At 47.2% G+C, this 18,621-nt stretch overlaps 1 protein-coding gene across 2 annotated transcripts in view; it reads right to left on the reverse strand.

Annotated features, from left to right (window-relative positions):
• The window catches only part of ANKS6 (ankyrin repeat and sterile alpha motif domain containing 6), a 92,065-nt gene that overhangs the window by 24,533 nt on the left and 48,911 nt on the right, over positions 1-18,621 (reverse strand). For both annotated transcript variants that reach the window (XM_045006746.1, XM_045006747.1), the window contains exons 13-14: positions 16,126-16,242; positions 786-853 (exon numbers count right to left, since the gene is read on the reverse strand). In XM_045006746.1, coding sequence (XP_044862681.1) covers positions 786-853; positions 16,126-16,242 — 185 coding nt within the window. The remainder of the gene's footprint in view (positions 1-785; positions 854-16,125; positions 16,243-18,621) is intronic.

Genomic DNA, 18,621 nt, shown 5'->3' on the forward strand with positions numbered 1-18,621 from the left:
GCTGTGGAGAGAAGTGTCAGGGGGCCTTTCTGCCCATAATATACAGTCTGGTTTTGCACTTCTCAAAATAACTTTTTTTAGCATGTGCATAGCTCAACACTCATGTCTGCTACAATAAACCTTTGTTTGCAGTGGTGTTGTAGCTGTGTTGGTTCCAGGATATTAGAGAGACAAGGTGGGTGAGATAATATCTTTTATTGGACAACTTCTGTTGGTAAAAGAGGCAAGCTTTTAAGCTTACACAGAGCTCTTCTTCAGGTCTGGATTAAATAAACATAAGCTTTTCAAACTGTCATGGACAGAATGGTTTTTGGGACCTAATTTTCAGAAGCTGGGTGCTCAGCATTTTCTGCAAATTAGGCCCATGTAAGGTGTCTCAGTTTGGTATCCAGAAATTGCGGCACCTAAAATTCAGATCATATATTTTAAGACCAGAAGGGACCATCATCTAGTCTGATGTGTTATATAACACACAACATGGAATTTCACCCAGTGATTCTTACAGTGGAGGCAATTATCTTTCCTATTATGTAGGTGAATATTATTCAAGCCCAATATTTTGTGGCTGAGCTGAATAACCTTTATGCGTGGCCCTGAACACTCTGTGAGATTTTGAGATGGAGATTTTAGATAACAGTTCTGCAGCAAAGAGAACACAGAGCCATGATTTTACTTGGATAATAAAATACAGGTTTCAAACAGATAAGTAGATTATTCATGCGAAATTGCTGAAATAAAATACTTAAACACTTAAAACTCAAAAAACAAAAACAACAAAACCTTACCTCCTGTTCTTCAAAAATGGGCTGATATTTCTCAAGTGACAATTTTTTAAGGATACTAGTCAGCTCATCTTTAATAACAGAAAAGAAAAAGAAACAATGTTTAAAACAATTCAATTTTGGTAACCTGTGGGGAAAATATATTGAACTTTAACTGATGAAGATATACAGATAATTAAAGCAAACATTCCAGGAACTCACTCATACAAAATTGCAAAACAAGATTGTCTTTATTCTATGCATATACAGTAGGTGAAAATGCATCTCACACCCATGACCTACTATACTAAACTGTACTTGTTAGACATCTAGTCTTACCTTTAACTACATTTTACATACAATTATGTTATGATGGAAGTTGGAAGTAAGCCCCAAAGCCTGGATGACTACGATTTCTCTGTCTCTTCAAACTAAGGTTCCAATAACCTGTCTGGAAGTTCAGTCACATTAGCTATTTTTCCCATCAAAAAGGGAGGGATGGGTCATTCAAACCACAAAATACAGAAAGCTCATACTGGCTGGAGGTGGTGGGGCAAAAGGGGTACAAAAAAGGCCTTTATGATTACAATACCCCACATCCATCCTTCTTCTTCCTCCCACCGCATTCTGCCCCATGATATTTAATGCTATATTTATTTCTAAGTTCAACATATTGAAAACTATTCTTTAGAATGGTCTCTTTTTTTCTTAAGGTAGTCTATCTAAGCAATCTAATCATCATGAATTAATAACAGTTCACAAAGCTGGTTTCTACACACAGAGAGACTGGGGCATGATCTTAGACTGGAGTATGATCTGTGATGTTAAATTTTAACTGTAAGGGAGAATGTGATAAAAAAATTGTATTGACCTGTGTGTATATTTTGTAGGGCAAGAGAAATAACTGTAATCTTTATATTTCATTTTTACACTTCTCCAGCCATATCTGAGTGTAGTTTAAATGGTGCTTATTCCTTCATCCTTGGGAATTCTGCAGTGTGCCCTTGTGACACTGACAGACTGGTCAACTTGGGTATGACCCATAACAACTTAACAAGAGGCTCTGAAATGTTATCAAGACAATGTACTTGTATATGAATTTCAAAGAGATGCTCTAGACCAGTAATCACTAACCCATTTATTTGTAGCAACAGAAATCAAGGGTAGATGTTAAGTGTATTTGTCTGTGTTTACCTGTATCTTGTTAGAAGTTTAACAATGTAACCAGATTAGTTTATAGATGCTAATTCCCTTTCATGTCTTAACTGCTTTATAATATGCATGCCAATGGGTCAGTTAATCTTAGGGCTAGTCTACACTTACCGTCCGGGTCGACGCGGTGAGTTCGACTTCTCGGAGTTCGAACTATCGCGTCTGATCTAGACGCGATAGTTCGAACTCCAGAAGCGCCGCGGTCGACTCCGGTACTCCACCACTGCAAAAGGCGGTGGCGGAGTCGACCTTGGAGCCGCGGACTTCGATCCCGCGGCGTCTGGACGGGTAAGTAGTTCGAACTAGGGTACTTCGAGTTCAGCTACGCTATTCACGTAGCTGAACTTGCGTACCCTAGTTCGACCCCCGCCCTTAGTGTAGACCTACCCTTAAAATCAAAAATGTAAGATACTGCATAATACTAACCATATTATCTATATTCTCTTCAACTTAATTGTCTATGCTATAATGAACTGCTGGCTAATTGCCTTATGTGAATGAATACAACTAGTTTACCTGTATATGCATAGGAAATAGAAGATTAACTGCAAAGCAACAATCTGCACTGCTTATTCTTCCATAGGGGAGGGGGAGAGTGCCCTGCTGTGACAAGAGGCTTGTCAGCCTGTTAGGGAACTATAGAGGAAAGCCCCACACCTGATCCTGACATTTATAGTCTGCTTAAACTTTGAACAGGGAAAGTGAGTCATAAGACAGAGATTTTCCAAATCATGTTTTGGAATAACATGGAAATGAACAGAAAGACTTGAAGAGACTCTACCCCTGGACTGTCTATTGGACTATAACTTTTTAGATTGATTCCAGAAAGACTTGTATAAATCAGCAGCCTCACCATCTCTGCTATGAAACTGACCTAAGGATTTTACACATATTTGTATGTAAATTGATCTTTTAGCCTTTCGCAACTCTTTCCTTTCTTTTTCTTTTTATTATTAAATCTTTAGCCTTTTAAATTACTAAAGGACTGGCATCTGCGTGATTATTGGGTAAGATCTGAGACTCATATTGACCTGGGAATAAATGTCCGGTCCTTTGGGATTGGTGAACCTCACATATGGTGAATCCAGTTTTCAGTAACCACTCACTATATTAGATTTGGCTGTCTAGATGGGGACCAATGGATGGAATGCTTAAAGGGGATTGTATTTGGCTTCTTGTTAATCAATGCGGTGTTACAGAAGCTGTTTTGTTACTGGCTTGGTGAATCTCATTATAGAATAAACTACCAGATTTGGAGATTGTCTTCCCTATTCCCTGCAGTCTGCCCTGACTGTAGCATTCTCAGTGTGGCCCATCCAGGCACTTGGTCACAGGCACAGCCCCATCAAGCTTTGATTCTATAGTGCAACTGACGCTCCTGCCTACCACAAATTCCCCTCCTCTAAACATGTCTAGAATCTTAAAGCAGGTGTTGAATGCTGACAGCCCTTGATTTAGAAGCACATATGGGCCCCACTGGAAGAATTTTTCTTCTACTAAGATTCCTTTTAGAAAATAGACAGTTGCCTCTGTGCTAAGTGGAAGCAGACTTTGTGGCCTGGCAGGTTGGCTTCCCTTTGGAGGTGAAATCAAGGATGCCAAGTCAGGATATTTTCAAGTTATTTATTTACACTCTATACACTTGCTCTTGAACTGCAGTGGGTCACAAACAACATACGTGCAATTCCCTCCCTCAGGAATCTCAGCCCTAACTCTACTGCCTGGTTCCCAGGAAGCCACTCTGCTCCAAGCAATTATCTCTAGTTAGAAAGATTAGGGCAGAAAGCAAACCACACTTGCTGTTTTCAACAACTATCCCCAAAGAATCTCCATCACAAATGTAACAAAAATACAGCATTTATTCAAAGACTGTACACTATTCACATGCTAAGAAAAAGAATTTGTAAGATTATGTGTTAACAGCACCACTCAGTAATTCCTGACATAATAGTAACTACCTTCCATGTCTTGCAGTTTTCTTTCATGAGGGGAAAAGACAATTACCTTTTCCGTACTGGTGTTCTTCGAGATGTGTTGCTCATGTCTATTCCACAATAGGTGTGTGTGCTTGCCATGTGCACCGGTGCCGGAGGTTTTTCCCCTAGCAGTACCCATAGGGGAGCGCCCCAGCGACCCCTGGAATGGTGCCTCTATGGCGTGGTATAAGGGGCGCTGCACACACCCTCCTCCCTCAGTTCCTTCTTGCCAGACAACTCCGAGAAAGGGGAAGGAGGGTGGGATGTGGAATGGACATGAGAAACACATCTCGAAGAACACCAGTTACGGAAAAGTAACTGTTTTTTCTTCTTCGAGTGATTGCTCATGTGTATTCCACAATAGGTGATTCCAAGTTATATCTGTCGGAGGTGGGAAGGAGTTCACAGACTCTCGGGACAGAGTACAGCCCTGCCAATCCCAGTGTTCTCCCTGGTTTGGGAGACGATCGCATAATGCGAGGTGAACGTGTGAACCGAAGACCATGTGGCAGCCGTAAAAATGTCCTGAACGGGGACATGGGCTAAAAAGGCAGCTGACGAGGCTTGCGAGACTGTGCCTTCACAATTGGCAGCAGACTTAACCACTGAGCAGCCACGCCGTGAGGTGGAGTGCTGCTAGGTTCGGGTGGAGGCGGTCCTGGTCCTGGGAGAGCAGGTCCAGGCAGGATGGGAACAGCCACGGCGGGGCGACTACCAGGCTTGTGAGAGTCCCGTACCAATGTTGCCTGAGCCATGCCGGGGCAATCAGGAGGACCTGGGCCCTGTCCATTTTTATCTTCTCCAAGACCTTGCCAATCAATAGGATTGGGGGAAAGGCATAGAGAAGCTGGCCTGACCAAGATAGGAGGAAGGCATCAGAGATGGCGTCCGCACCCACCTCCCCCCCCAGAGCAGAAGCGGGGACACTGGCAGCTCTGCCGTGCCGCGAACAGGTCCAACTGGGGAGTAACCCCACTTTTGGAAAATCCTGTGCACCACCTCTGGGTGTAGTGACCACTCATGCTGAGAGGAGAAGTCTCAGCTCAGGCGATCCGCCCACGAGTTCCGGGTGCACGGTAAGTGGCGGGCTTCCATGCAAATATTGTGGGCTATACAGAGGTCCCACTGCCTGAGGGCTTCCTGGCAGAGGAGCAGGCCCCACTTTGCCTGTTGATGTAAAACACTGAGGCTGTGTTGTCAGTGAGAACCCTGAACCACTCTGCCCTCCAGGTGCGAGTGGAAGGCCGTGCATGCCAGATGGGCTGCCCTGAGCTCCTTGACGTTTACATGCAGGGCAAGGTCCTGCGCGGACCACAGACCTTGGGTCTGAACGTTCCTCACATGGGATCCCCACCCCAGATCTGACGTGTGAGACACCAGCTCCACTGATGGGGGCCTGCCCCTAAACGGGACCCCATGGAGCATGTTCCCCCAGGGAGGACCACCATTGTAGGGAGGCTATCACTGGTTCGGGCACAGTGAGGACCTTGTCCATCCTGTCTCTGGACTGGGAGAACACCAAGGCCAACCAGGGCTGGAGGGGCCTCATCCTGAGTCTGGCTTGGTGAACCACATATGTGCACGCCGACATGTGACCCAGGAACCGGAGGCACGCTCTGGCTGTGGTCATGGGGAACCTTGTGACTGTGCCGATGAGCTCCCTTAGGGTCTCAAATCTGTCCAGTGGGAGGGAGGCCCTGGCCAATGTCGCGTCCAGGACTGCCCCAATAATCTCTATGGACTGCACTGGGACTAACGTGGACTTGGTGTTGTTTACCAACAGGCCCAGAGTGGTACATGTGGACAGGAGGAGTGGCATGTGATCCCGCACCTGCAACCTGAAGCTGCCCTTGACCAGCCAGTCATCGAGATAGGGGAAGATCTGGGAGCAGTGGACAGGCCAAATGGGAGGACCGTACATTAGTAGTGTTCCTGCCCAACCGTGAAACAGACGAAACGTCTTTGCCCCTTGAAAATATGAATGTGGAAGTATGCGTCCTGCAGATCGAGGGCAGCATACCAGTCCCCAGGATCCAGGGAGGGGATGATGGAGACCAGAGAGACCATGCAAAACTTGAGCTTTACCATGTACTGGTTCAGGCCTCACAGGTCCAGGATGGACCAGAGCCCCCCTTTGGCCTTCGGGATAAGGAAGTAGCAGGAGTAGAAGTCCTTGTGTCTGAACTCCGCTGGCACCACTTCCACTGCTCCTAGGCCAAAGAGTCGTCCCACCTCCTGCTTGAGCAGTGCCTCATGAGAGGGGTCCCCCTGGAGGGATGGGGATGGAGGGTGGGTGGGCGGTGTAGAGGTAAACTGGAGGGTGTAGCACTGGGAGACGGCGTTGAGGACCCATCGGTCCAAAGTCAGCCGCGACCACTCTGGGAGAAAAGCACACAACTGGTTGGGGAAGGGAAGCTTTATTGTGGGTGGATCTCTGGTACAAACCGGTAAGTCACCCCCGGGCGTCCCGTCAAAACTGACGCTTTCCAACCTGTTTGCTCCTGGAGGGCCCAGGTTGGGGCACAGACCGGGATTGCCTCTACAAGCATTTCTTATAGTCCCTTGACTTTTTATAAGGGGGGCTCATATTTAGCATGGGTGGCCTGAGTGGGAGCCTGCTGCGGCTTAAACTTGGTCCTGGCCAGAGCTGGGACATAGAGGCCCAGGGTCTTAAGCTTTTAGCGGGAATCTTTCCATGCAATTTCACGTCCATCTGTTCGGCAAACAAGGCCTTGCCATTGAATGGAAGGTCCTGTAAGGAGTTCTGCGCCTCGCTGGTAAGCCCAGACAGTAGGAGCCACGACGCCCTCCTGATGGACACTGCGGAGGCCATAGACCTTGCAGCTGTATCCACAGCATCCGACACTGCTTGAAGGGCCGCCCTGGCAGTCGCTGTACCCTCCTCCACCACAGCCTTGAAATCCTTCTTATCACACTCTTGGAGGGAGTCCTCGAATTTGGGCAGAGAGCCCCACAAGTTGAACTCGTATCTCCTCAGGAGGGCTTGGTGGTGCACCACCCTTAATTGGAAAATTGAGGATGAATAAACCTCTCCCCCAAATAGATCCAGTCTCCTTGAGTCTTTATTCTTAGGAGTAGGGGCTGGTTGGCTCTGCCTCTCCCTGTGGTTGACTGACTCAACCACCAGGGAGTTGGGGGCAGGGTGGGTGTACAGGTATTCATGCCCCTTGGCGGGCATGAAGTACTTCCGTTCCGCCCTCTTAGAGATGTGGGGCAAGGAAGCCAGGGCTTACCACAAGGCATCTGAATCTTTGCCACTCCTTCATGGAGTGGGAGGGCCACCCTGCGCGGCACTCAGACCAAGAGGACATTGAAGTGGGAGCCCGAGGGTTCCTCCACCTCCTTGGCTTGAAGGTTAAGGCTTGATGCCACCCTTTTCAACAGTTCCTGGTGGGCTTTAGAGTCCTCATGTGGGACAGGCGGAGGAGGGGCTATAATCGCCTCATCGGGAAGGATGAGGGGATGGGGGTACAGTACTCTGCATACCCACCGGTGCCGCAGGCACCACATCTTGGTTCCCTTCCAGGCGCAGAACCGGTGATGAATGCCCCACCGACTCCTTCCTGGGAGGCTGAGATAGGGAGGCCAACGGTCTCTCTGAGGCTCCAGCCACCGAGCAAGCCTCCACCGGGGGCTGCGTCGGGGGCCACGGAGCCCATTGGTACCACGGTGCCGGCCAAGGAGCCCGGTGCCACTGCACCTGCTGTGGCACCGGTGGAGCAGGCTCTTCAGCCTGACTAGCCTGTCCCAATGACTGATGAGTGCGAAGGGAGGCCGAACTGGCATATGACCTGCCACTATCCCGGGACCAGGAGGAGCGGTGGTGTCGGGAACGGTGCCGACCACGAGACCATGATCCTGGCATGGAGGAGCGGGAGTACCGCCGGTAGAGCTGCTCTGTGATCGGCTCCAACGGACAGATCCGCAATCGCGAGGTGCCAGCGATTGACGCCCAGGACTCCAGGAGCGGTGCCGCAGCAATGACCTTGAGCGAGACTAAGAACGGGAACAGCGTAGATGCCTGTACCACGAAGGGCTATGGTAGCCTCTCGGAGACAAGGACCTCCGGTGCCATCTGTCCCGGTCTCGACGGGGCACGCTCTCCTCGTGAGGTCTACGGTCCCTCAAGGCGAAGCGTTGCCTGGAACCCCTGCCCGTCGGTACTCAGCCAGACAACCTGGTGGGGGTCAACGGGGGCCAGGGGGTGACTGCGGGGATCCAAGCGGTGGCTTGCCTCTGGACCAGGGAGCCAACAGTGGCAGTGCCCCTGGTACCGGCAGAGGCATAATGTCCCAGGCCGCTTGCAGGGCCTCTGGCATGGAGGGCACCCAGATGTCCGGGGAGGTCGGCACAGAGTGGGCCAGGCTACTCCGTTCAACCTGAGTCGGAGGCCAGAAGCCCAGCGGGAACCAAGAACTGCCCAACTTGGGTCTAGTCTCTCCCCTGGTATTACTCCGGTGTCTCAGCAGAGAAGACCTCTTCTTAGCTTTCTTGGAGTGTCCCGCGGACAGGGAGCAGTGCCCGCTGGTGGAAGGCACCGACGCGTTGCCATGCACCAACGCTGCGGTGCTCGGTGCTGACTCGGAGTGGCGCACCGGAGTCGGGGTCAAGGCCGACTCCACCAAAATAGCTCAGAGCCGAATGTCCCGTTCCTTCTTGGTCCAAGGCTTGAAAGATCTGCAAATGTTGCAGCGATCGCTGAGATAGGTTTCCCCCAGACAGTGTAAATAGTCCGCATGCGGATCACTCACGGGCATCGGCTGCTTGCAAGTGTCGCATGACTTAAAGCCCGGGGCATGTCCCAACCCAGGTGCACTAAACTATCTCTAAATAAACTACTTTAACTACAGCTACTACTAACTATGAACTAACAGAGTCCAAGAGGGAATCTGCAGCCAAGCTGGAGCAGAGCAGTTCCGATGCACTTTCACTGGCGGCAAGAAGGAACTGAAGGTGGCGGTAGCGCGCAGCATCCCTTATACTGCGCCATAGAGGCGCCACTCCAGGGGTCGCTAAGGGTGCTCCCCTACGGGTACTGCTAGGGGAAAAACTTCCGGCACTGTTGCACATGGCGAGCACACACACCTATTATGGAATGCACATGAGAAAAATAGAAACAGTTTTATAGGTACTGATACCAACTATGTATACCACAATGAAGCAGCCTCTATAAGAATCAACTTATCCAATTTAAAGTGCATTGTTTGTTTAAGGGTAATATGAAGTTGCTTTTTCTTAATTTCAGTTATTGCCTTTCATTATTTTACTACATTATTAAGACTGTTACCATTAATTTTAGTACACAAACAAATAATGCATTCAAGTGAATAGTATGCTACTTCTGATTATATATTGCTAATAATTTAATCAATCAACCATTGAGCCTAACAATGACTCAATAACTATTCAAATTATGTTATGACAGAAAGAGCATTTCCCATGTAACAATCATCTCAAAGACAATGATTGCTAGTTAAAAAAAAAAAAAAAACTATGTAATACTCATATATCAGAGAGACAGTTGTTTTTTATTATTGTTGAGGGCTACCAAATATGAGAAATCTTATCATGTCCACCTAGGGCTGGGAGAATAATAGATTTGTTGGTTCAGCCAGAAAACCAAAAACTCAGAGTAGTGGGGTAATCCCAACTACACATGCATAATGAAGTTCTAAATTAGCTGTTACCACTCAAGAAAGAGATCTTGGAGTCACAGTGGATAGATCTCTGAAAACTTCAGCTTAGTGCACAGCAGCAGTAAAAAAGGCTAACAGAATACTAGAAACTATTAGAAAAGGGATAGAAAGTAAGGCAAGAAAATATCATAATGTCACTATATAAATCCATGGTGAACCCACACCACTTTGTCCAGTTCTAGTTGCCCCATCTGAAAAAGGAAACAGTGGGACTGGAAAAGGTTCAGAGAAGGGCAACAAAGATGATAAAGGGTATGGAACAACTTCCATATGAGGAGAGACTAAAAAGACTAGGGTTGTTCAGCTTAGAAAAGAGACAACTAAAATGGGATATGATCAAAGTCTAACATCATGAATGGTACGGAAAAAGTTAATAGTGAAGTGTTATTTACTCTTTTCCACAATACAAAAAATCAGGGGTCACCCAATGAAATTAATAGACAGCGGTTTAATACAAACAAGAGGAAGTACTTTTTCACACAACACACAATTAATCTGTGGAACGCATTGCCATGGGATGTTGTGATGGCCAAAAAGTATAACTGGGTTCAAAAATGAACTAGGTAAGTTTATGGAGGATAGGTCCATCAATGGCTATTATCAAGATGGTCCGGGATGCCTCCCCATGATCAGGCAACCCTAAACCTCTGACTACCCAAAGCTGGAAGACGAACATGGGTTGGATTATTCCCACTGTCCTGTTCTGTACACTCCCCTGAAAATCTGGTAGGAAAGTGGGCAAGATGGACCATTGGTCTGGCCCAGAATTGCGGTACTTCTCTTCTTGAATATTCAATATTGTTCAAAAAAATGTTATTCGTATTTGTCAGCAAATTGGAAAAGGTCTGGTCAACTTCCGAAAACTGTGTATGTGTGTGTCTGTCTATCCACAATAATCTTTAGCCTCATGGTTAAAGTACTTGTCTGGGATGTGGGAAACTCATTTTAGAATCCCCACTCTGCAGAAGGACTTCTAAACTCAGATCTCCCTCCTCCCAGATGAGTAGCCTAACCACCAGGTTATAGGCTATTCTGGGGAGGATTGCTCTCAATCTTTCCTTCTGAAGCTGTTCCACTTTGTATAAAAAGATACAATTATTCACTGGGTCAGAGTCACAGACGCAGTGATTCTACAGCATGATGATTAAGTCACTCTCTTGGGAGGTGCAGGAAATGTGATTCAAATCTTCTCTCTGCCTGACTCAGATGAGCAATTTGACTCCGCATCTCCTACCTCCCAGGTGAGTGACTTACTCACCAGGGTATAGAGAATCCTCAAGCATTCCTTAGCATCAAAGAACTTTCTTACCGAAGTCTTTTAGATTTTTTGTTTCCTTATTTTATGTTTCAGTTTTAAAAGACAATATAAGAATAGCCTAACGTATTTTAGCCAAAAATATGGGAAAAAAACAGAACACATATTATAACAGCCTCAGAAAAATAAATGAATTATATCTCAGCTGGACAGGAGAAAAAAAATAAATCTTTCTCATGGTGCTGCAAGTGAGATATGTTGCATAACTCCAACAGTATCAATTTTCCACACATCAAGAATAAATTTCTAAACTCCAATAACTTGAGTGCTTAAGGGCTTGTTCTTCTTAGAAAAACAGTAAATATTTATTTTTGGAAAAATCAGTCATTAATAATTCCAAATGACTCACCCTCCATTGAAGTTGTTTTAGGACACTTTGAAAATTAAAAATATCAAGTTTCAAAGTCAAGATAAACATATTTCTTATTCTTATAACATGCAGCTTTATTACATAAAATGCTGCCTTCTGTACATTAATCTTATTCAGATCTGCTTTTAAATATTTGGGGCCAGATTCCCTGCTCAAGTTCTGATCTCTTTGCAAAGCTTGAGCTGCTTTGTGCAATTTATGTCAATCATAGTTTGCATATGGTCCATTAGTGAAGGGCTGGGACAGATTAAGAATACTGAAGCCATAACTGGCTTCCTAACAACCCTTCCCTTTCTCGTGCACGACAAAGACCTTGGTACATGACACAATCTGATTACTGAATTTCAACCTGTGGGCTTGGGTTTCCCTTGCAAGATCTGGAGAAATTAAAACTTGGAGGCCTTGATAGCTAAAAATCTTTTTTCAAACACATTTTGAAATTTTATCACAATCAGATAAATATTTAAACTATATTAACAGAGTTCTACAAATAGTCATCTCTGTTAATATTAGACTGGACATATTGTCCTAGCCGTTTCTGTAGTTTCGTCTCCTCATCTGATCTTTCTGCCATTCTACCAAAAAAGACAATTTAATTTGAGAAGCTAAAGTAAAATAAGCAACCAAACTGAAAATTACAAAAATGTAAATTATGGAATTACACAATTATAATAATAATATTATTGTAAAAACATATACCTTGGAGATCCTACAGACTTACTTTAAATAATGACACTTGCAAGCCTCTCACAAACGTTCTTTTCTTTATATTTTCTTCTTCCACTTTTAACTATCTTTTTCTTTCCCCCATTAATACAATCACACCAAATAGGACTTAAAAGGGTAATTTGAGAGTAATGAATATAAATCAGAAATTTGGAACTGTAGAAAGCTGATAAGGGAAGCAAAGAGACACAAGGAGAAATATATGGCCAGCAGAATTAAGGACAATAAGGAGTTTTAAAAATATATTAGAAGCAAACAAACAAACAAAAATCCTGACAATGGTATTGGTCAATTACTAGCTGGAAATGGTAGAATTATCAATAATAATGCAGAAAAGTCAAACATCTTCAGTAAAGATTTCTGTTCCATATTTGGGGAAAAAATAGATGATGGTAATGATAATATTCTTTCCATTCCTCTAATATCTCTGGAGGATGTTAAACAAAAGCTACTAAAGTCAGACATTTTTAAATTAGCTGGTCCAGATAACTTGCGTCTAAGAGTTTTAAAAGATCTGACTCAGGAGTTTGTTGGACCATTAACATTGATTTACAAAAAGTATTAGAGCACTGGGGAAGTTCCAGAAGACTGGACGAAAGCTAATGTGCGAATTTTTAATATGAATAAACGGGACTTCCTGGGTAATCATAGACTTGTAAACCTGATATCAATCTTGGACAAGATAAAGGAGCAACTGATATGGGACTCGATTAATAAAGAATTAAAGGAGGATAATGTCATTAATACAAATCAAAATGGCTTTATGGAAAATAGTTCCTGTCAAACTAGTGATATCTTTTTGTGATGAGATTACAAGTTTGGTTGATAAAGGTAAGAGTGTTGACATGATAAATTTAGACTTCTGTATGGTGTTTGACTTGGCACCCAAACAAGATTTTGATGAAAAAAATTGAATGATATTAAATTAACAAGGCCCACATTAAATGGTTTAAAACTGGCTAACTGATAGCTCTCAAAATTTAACTGTAAACAGAGAAAAATCATCAAGTGCGTGTGTTTCTAGTGGGGCCCTACAGAGATGAGTTCTTGGCCCTACGCTATTTAACATTTTTGTCAATTACCTGGAAGAAAACATAAAATCATCACTAATAAAGTTTTCAGATGACACAAAAATTGGGGGAGAGGTAAATAATTACCCGTATTTTTCCTTGTATAAGACGCCCCCATGTATAAGACGCCCCCAACTTTTCTAACCCCAAATTCAGGTTTTTTGTTTTGTTTTGTTTTCTTTGCCGCTCCAGCCGCGCTTCAGCTGTCCTCCCTCCCCCCCCCCCGACTTTGCCGCTCAGGCACAGGAAGAGAACGCCGAGGTAGGGGTAGAGGGGCCGAGGAGGGCCATGTGCCCCGGCTGGTCTCTGGCGGTGGCCCTGCCCGGCTCCTGCCGCATCCCTCCCCGGCCGCGCGACTCCGGCCCTGGCCCCGCGTCCCCGGCCGCCCGGCTCCCCGCGTCCCCGACCCCCCGGCTCCCCAGCCCGCCGGCCCCAGCCGCCCAGCTCCCCGCGTCCCCAGCCGCCCGCTCACCGGCCGCCCAGCCCTGCGTCCCCAGCCGCCCGCTCCCCGGCTCCCCAGCCCCGCATCCCTAGCCGCGCGGTTCCCCAGCCGCCCGGCTCCCCGCGTCCCCAGCCGCCCGGCTCCCCGCGTCCCCAGCCGCCCGGCTCCCCGCGTCCCCAGCCGCCCGCTCACCGGCCGCCCAGCCCTGCGTCCCCAGCCGCCGGCCCCCCAGCCTCTGCTCCCTGCGTCCCCGACCCACCGTGTCCCCAGCCGCCCGCTCCCCGGCTCCCCAGCCCCGCATCCCCAGCCGCGCGGTTCCCCAGCCGCCCGGCTCCCCGCGTCCCCGGCGCCCCCCGTCCCCAGCCACCCGGCTCCCCAGCCGCCCGCTTCGCCGGCCGCCCGCCCGGCCCCGCTTACCCAGCCCCGCTTCGCCGGCCGCCCGCCCGGCCCCGCTTACCCGGCCCCGCTTCGCCGGCCGCCCGCCCGGCCCCGCTTACCCGGCCCCGCTTCGCCGGCCGCCCGCCCGGCCCCGCTTACCCGGTCCCGCTTCGCCTGCCGCCCGGCCCCGCTTACCCGGTCCCGCTTTGCCGGCCGCCCGGCCCCGCTTACCCGGTCCCGCTTCCCTGGCCGCCCGGCCTCGCTTACCCGGTCCCGCTTCCCTGGCCGCCCGGCCTCGCTTACCCGTCCCCGCTTCTTTGGCTGCCCGGCTCTGGGTCCCCGTCCACGGCCGCCCGGTCCCGCTTTGCCGGATCCAGCCACGTGCAGGCAGCGCGGTAAGGGGGCAGGGAGGGGGTGTTGGAGAGAGGGCAGGGGAGTTCAGGGGTGGGGGGGTGGATAGGGGTTGGGGGGGTCAGAAGGCAGGGAACAGGGGGCTTACTTCCGTGTATAAGACTACCCTCAATTTTTAGTCTAAGGATTTTAGGAAAAAGTATAGTCTTATACACGGAAAAATACGATAAGATGATAGGTCACTGATAAACAGCAATCTGGATCACTTGGTAAATTGGGCACAAGGAAACAATATGCCTGTTAATATGGCCAAATGTAAATGTATTCATCTAGGAACAAAGAATATAGGCCATACTTAGAGGATGGGGAACTCTATACTGGGAAGCAGTGACTCTGAAAAAGATTTGTGAGTCATTGCGTATAATCAACTGAGCATGAGCTTCTAATACAACATTGTGGCAAAAGAGTTAATGAGATCCTGAGCAGCATAAACGGGAATCTCAAATAAGACTCAAGAGGTTATTTTACTTCTGTATTTAGCTATGGTGTGACCACTGTTGGAATACAGTGTCCAGTTCTGGTGCTCACAATTCAAGAAGGATGTTGATAAATTGGAGAGGGTTCAGAGAAGAGCCATGGGAATGATTAAAGGATTAGAAAACATGCCTTATAGCTATATCTCAAAGAGCTCAATCTATTTAACTTAACAAAGGCAAAGATAAGGGGGTCATTTGATTACAGTCTCTTAAGTATCTACATGGGGAACAAATATTTAATAATGGATTCTTCAATCTAGCAGACAAAGGTATAACATGATCCAATGGCTGGAAGTTGAAGCTAGAGAAATTCAGACTGGAAATAAGGTGTAAATTTTTGACAGTGAGGGTAATTAATCACTGGAACATTTTACTAAGAGTCACAGTGGATTCACTGTGGATTCACCATCACTGACAATTTTTAAATCTAGGATGGATGTTTTTCTATGCTCTAGGAATTATTTTGGAAAAGTTCTATGGCCTTTGTTATACAATTGGTCAAACTAGATAATCACAATGGTCCCTTCTGGCCTTAGCAGTTATGAAATCCCTCTCAGTTTTACAAAAACTCAAAATAAAATAAAATATCTTGAAGGACTGATTCTTCCTTTAAGTCCCTCTTGGGAGCATCCTTGTTTACAAATGAGGTGTGCTTCAATGTTGTGGACAACTCAGGTAGCAGTCATCTTAATCCTTGTTTTCATTAGGCACTTTTACCTCAAGTTAATTGACTGCCAATTAATTCAACATACTTAACATATTTCTAAAAGCTGGTGAGGACACTTCCCACACATTTGATCCATGCTACAAATGTTTGTTCTATACCGTAGGCTGATCCCCAAGGTAAAGTCTAGTGTAGACATCTTTAGATCTTTAAAAGGAAAGGGTCAGATTGTGAATGCTTACTCATACTGGTCAGCAGTAAAATCTAAACGTTTTATTCTTATAGGAGAAGATAAGGTTAATTAAGAACCCCCATTTGTACCTTATATCCCTTTTTTCCTCAGTTCCTTAACTAGTTCTCTCATTTCTCTGAACAATCTCAGTGTAATAGGTGATAAATCCTGAAATATCTGGATTTTGGGGTTTCACAGATCATATTGTGCTCTCTAGCCCTTTTTCATCAGAACTTTTTTGTTGATAATAATGTATAATTTTATCAGTTATGTCACTGGAAGGAAAGAGGGCTCTGAAGGATCTATCAACTAATACTTCTACTGTGCTCAGATTTAAAGCCCCCTATCAATGACGTTCTGCATGAGAGAGATTACCTTTCTCCAAGTTTTCACAAACTCCTTTTACTCTCACATGGTTTCTTCTTTCATGATTCTCTATGTCAGAGGTTCTCAAACTATGGACAAGTTTTTGGTGGTCCCCCAACTGGTTGCCTAAAAAGAAACCAGACAAATCGTTTAAGCACTATGCTCCCTATAACTATATTATAAGAATATGTGCAAATCAACTGCCTAATTTTCTTTTGTGTGAAATAAAGAAAATCTTAAATATGGTAACAAGTCCTTTGCATTTATTAATTTTGCTTATCATAAGACTTCTGAGTGTGTGTGCACTACCACTGAGTAAGCTCAGCACTGCGGCTCTGGCACTGCCATAGGGTCTCTGAACCCTTATGTCACTGGAGGTGAGGAAGCTTACAGTGCCACAGCACTACTGGTGTAGCCAGAGAGCCTTAATCCTCAAGCTCAGAGCAGAGCTTCTGTGAACAATGTTACTGTAGTACAGAAGCATCAAGTCTGGGATTGTGACACAGTTCCAGGTTTTTGTAAGGGGAGCAGTTTGGATGCCAGATTTGAAGAGTTTCAGCTGGTTCTAAGGCCTTCATGGATGTGGTTAACCTGTCAGTCAGTGTTCAGAATGTGGTTGAGGTCCATTACAGGACAGGCTTGCCAACTTTCTGACTGCAGAAAACTGAACACTCTTGCCCCGCCCCTTACCCCAGACCCAGACCCGCTCCTATTCTGAGGCCCAGCCACCACTTACTCCATTCCCCCCACTTCCTCCGTTGCTCGCTTTCCCCCACTCTTGCTCACTCGCTCATTTTCACCAGGTTGGGGCAGGGATATGGGAAGGGGTGAAGGCTCCGGCCGAGGGTGCAGGAGATGGCTCCGGGCAGGGCTGAGGGGTTCGGCGTGCGGAAGGGGGCTCTGGGCTGGGGCAGTGGGCTTGGGATGCAGGAGAGGGCTCTGGGCTCAGTCCGAGGGGTTCAGAGTGTAGGAGGGGGCTCAGGGCAGGGGTGGGGGCCCTGCCCTCAATTGCAGGCGCTGCCCCCGCAGCTCCCATTGGTCATGGTTCCCAGGCAATGGGAGCTGCGGAACCAGCACTCAGGGCAGGGGCTGCGCGCGGAGCCTTCCTGGCCATAGGCGGCAGGTTTGTATAATTTTTGGTGGGGCCCAAAATGGTGGTGCCCCCCCGCTCCCGCCCTGTAAGCCGATATAAAATGAAGCTACAACGCGTCAGTGCCACAAGATTACAAGGGTCAATTAAAAGTGGAAAGTCAGAAGCAGCACTTGCCTACTTCAATATACAGTATTATATTTTGTTGCACCTGTTGTGATGAAGTGGGAATGTTCTTAATATTTTCTCTGAATACTGTGTGGGTACCTCAGTTTCCCCTTCAAGATGCCAACTGAAGGTGTTGGGGACAAAGAGATCAGGTGGCCTCCTTGTCCGGAAGAGACACAGAGGCCAGAGGAGAGAGTGTCAGTTTGGAGCAGGCTGGGGAAATGGGGAGAGACCCAGAACTTGGTTCTGGGCTCCCCACTCCCCAAGATGGACCTGACAGAGGGGTTCTGTTTTCTGTACCAACAAGCTCTGTTTAAACTGTGTTCCCGTCATCTAATAAACCTTCTGTTTTACTGTCTGGCTGAGAGTCACATCTGACTGCGGAGTTGGGGTGCAGGGACCTCTGGTTGCCCCAGGACCCGCCTGGGCAGACTCGCTGCGGAAAGCGCACGGTGTGGAAGGGCATGCTGAATGCTCCGAGGTCAGACCCAGGAAGGTGTAAGCTTCTTTCCCTGGAGACAGTCTGCTCCGAGAGAGGAGGCTCCCCCAGAGTCCTGACTGGCTTTGTATGGAGTTGTTCTAAAGCATCACAGCATCCCCTTCCACACCATGTGCTTCCCAGAAGTCTGCACAGGCACTGACACTCCCTCCTCTGGCCTTTGTCTCTTTTCCAGGCATTAGGAGGCCACCCGATCTCTCTGTTCTCCAACACCTTCAGTTGGCACCTTGCAGGAGAGTGGCCCAGGCCATCAGTTAACAGGAGACAGGGTTTCAGCCATTCTCTGTGCAGACAGCTCACACTGTCCCTCTAGGGCTCTACAACAATCACACCCCCTTATCCCACCATCTAGATCTTTGAGAAATGCAGAGAGAAAACTGAGGCACCCACACAGTATTCAGAGAAAACATTAAGAACATTCCCACTTTGTAACACCTGTATATGACTAGTGTACTAGTCGTATACTTTTAGATACTTAAAATAGTCAAGTATCATGCTAAACAAAATGATACTCCAAACTGACCACCAAATTTAAGTTGCACGTTTTTCCCCTCAGGTGAAGGTTCTGGAGTGGGGCTGGGGATGAGGGGTTCACAGTGCAGGAGCGTGCTCGGTGCTGGGGGTGCAGGCTTTGGGGTGGGGCAGGGCTGAGGATGAGGAACTTGGGGTGCAGACAGGCTGCCCCAGGGCTAGGGCCAGAGAGGACTCCCCATCACCACCACTGGCAGCAGCAAGCTCCAGGGGAGGG

This window comes from Mauremys mutica, chromosome 2 (genome assembly GCF_020497125.1).
Source record: "Mauremys mutica isolate MM-2020 ecotype Southern chromosome 2, ASM2049712v1, whole genome shotgun sequence".
NCBI lineage: Eukaryota > Metazoa > Chordata > Testudines > Geoemydidae > Mauremys > Mauremys mutica.